The sequence below is a fragment of the Sinocyclocheilus anshuiensis genome, unplaced genomic scaffold (assembly GCF_001515605.1).
Source record: "Sinocyclocheilus anshuiensis isolate Anshui unplaced genomic scaffold, SAMN03320099.WGS_v1.1 scaffold8, whole genome shotgun sequence".
NCBI lineage: Eukaryota > Metazoa > Chordata > Actinopteri > Cypriniformes > Cyprinidae > Sinocyclocheilus > Sinocyclocheilus anshuiensis.
The window spans coordinates 8,193-13,328 of record NW_015558559.1 but is presented as its reverse complement, the minus strand read 5'-3'; the positions used below and the strand labels follow the sequence as shown (position 1 = coordinate 13,328).

The 5,136-nt window shown below is 36.8% G+C and overlaps 1 protein-coding gene and 1 pseudogene across 1 annotated transcript in view; one reads left to right on the top strand and one right to left on the bottom strand.

The window, feature by feature from the left end:
• LOC107679423 (transportin-2) overlaps positions 1 to 3,610 on the bottom strand; it is a 25,596-nt gene extending 21,986 nt beyond the window's left edge. Inside the window, exons 1-4 of the mRNA XM_016474967.1 lie at positions 3,493 to 3,610; positions 1,530 to 1,629; positions 937 to 1,012; positions 641 to 790 (exon numbers count right to left, since the gene is read on the bottom strand). Of these exons, the coding sequence (XP_016330453.1) occupies positions 641 to 790; positions 937 to 1,012; positions 1,530 to 1,628 (325 nt within the window). The 5' untranslated portion in view covers position 1,629; positions 3,493 to 3,610. The remainder of the gene's footprint in view (positions 1 to 640; positions 791 to 936; positions 1,013 to 1,529; positions 1,630 to 3,492) is intronic.
• A 751-nt stretch (positions 3,611 to 4,361) lies between these two features.
• The window catches only part of LOC107679421 (lysosomal alpha-glucosidase-like), a 7,344-nt pseudogene continuing 6,569 nt past the window's right edge, over positions 4,362 to 5,136 (top strand).

The window sequence follows — 5,136 nt, the reverse complement described above, 5'->3', positions numbered from 1 at the left end:
ACCTATTTAATCTGCATATAAAACATTAGAAATTAGATGTTTAATTTTTATTGTTTGACTATTTGACTGTTAAAACAAAAAATATTTGTTGTTTGTCTCAAATTGGGTTACTTTAAAAATACAGTGGTTAAATTTAAACATGTTTTTCTATTGCTCTTTGTTTTAAAATTCATATCATAACAAAAATAAACACCGGTATTCGGTATGAACCGGTATACCGCCCAGCACTAGTTGATATATTTTTTAGCTATATCGCCCAGTCCTACTTTGTGCTTTAAGCAGCACATTAATGATAAGAAGATATGTCTCTTGAGCAGCAAATCAGCATATTAGAATGATTTCTGAAGGATCATGTGACAATGAAGACCGGAGTAATGATGCTGAAAATTCAGCTTTACCATCAGAGGAATAAATTGCATTTTAAAATGTATTCAAATAGAAAATCATTTTAATAATATTTTCACAATATTACGGTTTTTCTGTATTTTTACTAAATGCAGCCTTGATGAGGAAAAGAGACTTTTTTCTAAGCTTGTTCTAAACATTTAATAAAGACTGCATGCACAAAGTGCAATTTCCAGCCAATAACACTCCAGTTCATGTAGATGTTTGGCTTCTTCTAGAGCGAGCTGAGACTCACCGATCGTGGCGCGGATGAGAGGGGAAGGGTCTCCGATGTTGTTTAAACATTCCTGCTTGATGAAGTGTGCAACTGCAGGAGGGAAGTTCTGATAGTGAACCTTCACGTTGTTCTTCAGTATCAGACCGCTGAGAGATCGAGTGGGCTCATCTGTAGAGCGTGAAGAAATGAAACAGACAGTTATAAAATCAAATTCATTCATAAAGACTGTCTATAACCCTCATGGAACAACCTACATGTGTAATAGGATTCAAAAATGCAATAAGCTTTATGTAAAAAATAACCCAGACACCCACCTTCAGTTTTCAGCCTCGTCAGGACAAAGATAAGGTAGTTGTTGAAATCAGGAAACTGGTTCAGCTGCTCCAGTTTCTGAGAGTTAAAATGAAAGAGAATTAAGACAGGTGACATTAGCACATGGTTACTGTACTAATATTGGTATAGTGACTGTACATAAATAGTCGCAGTTCAACATGTACATTGATGCTACTTTAAAGCAGACAAAATATTTCATCTATAGCATATATAGACTTCTGAAATAAGAGACCCACAGCCAATATTTATTTTCATGTTATGCCACATAAACAGTATTTTTAAATCAGGTATCCAAACATATTAACGCACTGTGGAAAAAGCCCGATAACCATTCAGTGCTTTTGAAACCTGGCACATAAAGTTTACAGTTCACAAGTTTACAACTGAATAAACAAGGCTGTAAAGTTACGTAATGACATCAGTATTTCCATACACTAATACATCTTTGTCAGCCTGTTATCTGTAATAAAAAAACCTACTGATTCTCAATATCAGTATGGTCACCACCCATATATCACAAATCCCTTGAGTTTTGTAACTGGCAGCAAATATTGGGCTGTGTAGATGAGGATACCTCCTGCACAGCTCGCTGTGTGGCTGTGTTTGGAGACTGGGAGTCTTTTAATAGATGCAGGACCTGCTGGAGGCCTTGTTCATCCGGCTGCCACTCCATCCTATGCATAGACCACAAAAGACACAATTACATTCTCCCTCCTCATGTCTTCATAACATACTTCCTCATATCAAAAGATTGCAACACCTATGACTACAAAACATCTTTTTCCACTTTGTGGTCTATGTGCTTCTGCAGAGCAATTTAGTCCACTACTAAAGTCTTGCGTACCATGCACTGCATTGCTACATTGTCGAGGACATAAGAAGGCATGGATAAACACAATATCAATGCATATGACTATGCATTAAAGCTAAAGGCCGTTTCCACATCCAGCACAACAGTTTAAAACCTGCAAAACAGCGTTTAGTTTAATCTCTATATCAACGATTGGAGATCAATTTTGTATTATGAAAGGTTAAACCAAAAAGATGCAACAAGATGCAAGAATGTTGTGCACCTTTAAGTTAATCAGCGATAACAAACGATAAAGCCAATCCAGATACAACAATATATGTACTGTACAGAAATACTGTTTAAACAATTATATTTTTAATTTAAAATAGCTTCCAGGTAGGGCTGCACGATTATGACAAAAATTTGTCGATTATTCCTTTGAAATTGTAATTGCGATTATTAATTAGATTAATGATGTTTACACCTTTGTTTGAAGCAACTGCATGCCATATTTTTATATGAAAATAAGCAAGCTGAAAACACTAACTGAAAAACTTTGTGCTTTTCAATAGTATTAAGCCTCAAATGTCAAATATACATCGCGTTGGTTTCTTCTTTAAATTATAAATAAAAAAATATAAAATAAATTAAAAAAAAAAGTAAAAATATGAATGGTATTATGTTATTCTAAAACAATGGAAAAACTCTTAAAGGGGTCATATGATGCGATTTCAATTTTTCCTTTCTCTTTGGAGTGTTACAAGCTCTTGGTGCATAAAGATCTGTAAAGTTGCAAAGACTAAAGTCTCAAATCCAAAACGATATTCTTTATAAAAGTTAAGAGTCAACCACGCCTACCTAAAACGGCTCGTTCTAACACGCCCCCACATGTCTACGTCACGATGTGGGAAGATTTGCATAATGCCACTCAAATGTTCACGCAAAGAAAGGCAGTGTAACTTTGATTCTTGCTGTAGTATTGTTGCTGCCGCCATGTTGTGAAGACGCTGTGTGTTTCGATGTGAAAGCGAAAATACTTTGTTTGGCCTTCTAAAAGAGGTAAAATCAATTTCGTAAAATCGTTCTATTTCTTTAAAATAAAAAAATGGCATAAAAATGGCTTCTATTAGGAAATATTTAAATCATTTTACCTTATGATTATACTAAAGTGTTAAACAGTTTCGTTTTTATAAACTATTCAACTTGTATAACCTATTGCGCACTTAATCTACAAAAAGTTATTAACCCCGTACTTTGTGAACTGAGAACGTATGCATGTAGTTTATGAACTCAATAAAATTCTTGAAATCTGCATAAGGGGACTGGTTAAAATTGCTTATCCAATATTTGACCTAATTATTGTTCATTATTAAATAAAGACATCAAAGCATGAAGAAGCAAGCAATGCACATGGTCATGCATGCATACCATTCTGAGGCCTTGTCTTTCGCTCTATGCAACAGTTCAGTTCGAAAACCTCAGACACGACCCGCATTAATAACGTTTATAACGCCAGTACAAAAAGAAAAACATCATGCGAAACTTTAAATCCTAAAGCAACAATTAAAGGCTAATTAACCAAAAACAGCATTATATACACACAAGAAGTGTATATCTTAGTATATGATCTAGCATGCGCACTCGTTCTAATCCATGCTGCTAACTATTATCGTGTTAAACTCTGTCTATATATATTATATAGTATGTAAAACCCATTAATGATGAGAACTCGGTCGTGTTCACTTACACATGCCGCGTGCGGAGGCCTATCGATCAGCTCGTGCAGCGTGAAGCTCGCGCTGGTCTCGCGCAATGGCACTTTCAAACACTTCCGCAGCGCGAGCGCTACAATGAGGAAGTGACGATCTTTCGGTCAACGCAACACTGTAGCCACTTTCAGATAAACTGAATCTGCGAGGGATTTTGTAGTATTACATTTAACTGAAACAAAAATATGTGTAATAACATTCGTATTTCTACGCACATGTTGATCTGAATCTATAACTTTTATTTTCTTGGATATTTGCTTTTTGTTGTATCGTTACACATGCAATATTGGAATGCAATAAAAAATAAACTTTTTTTGCAAAACTTAAGGCAGTGCAAAAATATATAAGTTCAATTTGCAACAAATGGGCGCATAAAATGGAACAATATAAATGTAGCATTAACTAAGGCAAGAAATAAAATCACAACCAGAAAATGAATAAAATGTAAATAGATAATAAATGATACAATAAAAACGTTTTAATAAAAGACGAAACACCGATTCAGCGGAGAATGTGAACATGGCGGCGCCTAGAGAGATAACTCACATGCGTCTTTAAAAGCAAGTCTGGATCATCCTGCTGAACTTGTAAACTCATCTGCTCTTTTGTAAAGTTTTGTGAGTGCGCAACTGCGCATGTGCCATCGTCTCCCCTGCTTTGAAGAAGAGATGTTTGGTTTATTGTGTTGACTGTAACTGATCTTACACTCTTTCTTGCTCCAGAACGGAGTTTTTTCCCCGTTTACTCTTGTTTTACAATTTCAAGTTATAATATTGCTCATTGCAGCTGACATATGTGCTTGGCAAACCTGTGTTTGATGCAAGAAGAGCCAAACTAACCCCTTTAAATGGCCAGGATTTGCTGTGGGCCCCTGCACACATTTGCAGTTCTGACTTCTGTAGGCCTACTTCTTATCCTAGTGCACAAGGACAAGAAGGTTACATTTGCCTTTTCACCATCAACAGAATGGCGGCATAGTTCAAACATTTCATACAGGAGAGTTCAGTTCCAGAAGAACTTGTGCAATAATGTTAATTCATCTGCTGATCAGTGTAGTATAGCTGTGGAGAGCCGCATCGACTGTGGCCATGATAGATAGATCTTTGATTCGGGCTGATTGTGAGGGCAGAGGATGCTGCTATCTGCCCCTGCCCCAGTCTGGATTAAGAGGAACAACACCATGGTGTTTCTACCCTGTCTCTTACCCAGGCTACAAAATGGGGCCCCTGTTGCCCACAGAGAAGGGCCAAAGAGCCACCCTGACCCGTTCTGCACCCTCACACCTGCCCCGGGACATCCCCACACTGCAGCTAGATGTGATGGATGAGACTGTGGGTCGTCTTCACCTCACTGTGAGCAATTCATTTAGTCATTTCAATTACAAAGCATTCAGATATTGTCATTTGTGGAGGAATTGAATACAGTTACATGATCTGTCCTTGAATTCTGGGAAATATAAATGCTTGAATCAGTTGTGTCTGAAATTTGCATTGGAAATGAATAATTTTAGTATTATCTTTAGTACACTCTAAAAATTCTGGGTTAAATACAACCCAGTGCTGGGTAAAATAGGGACAAACCCAGCAATTGGGCTGTTTTGACCCAGCGGTTGGGTTAAATGT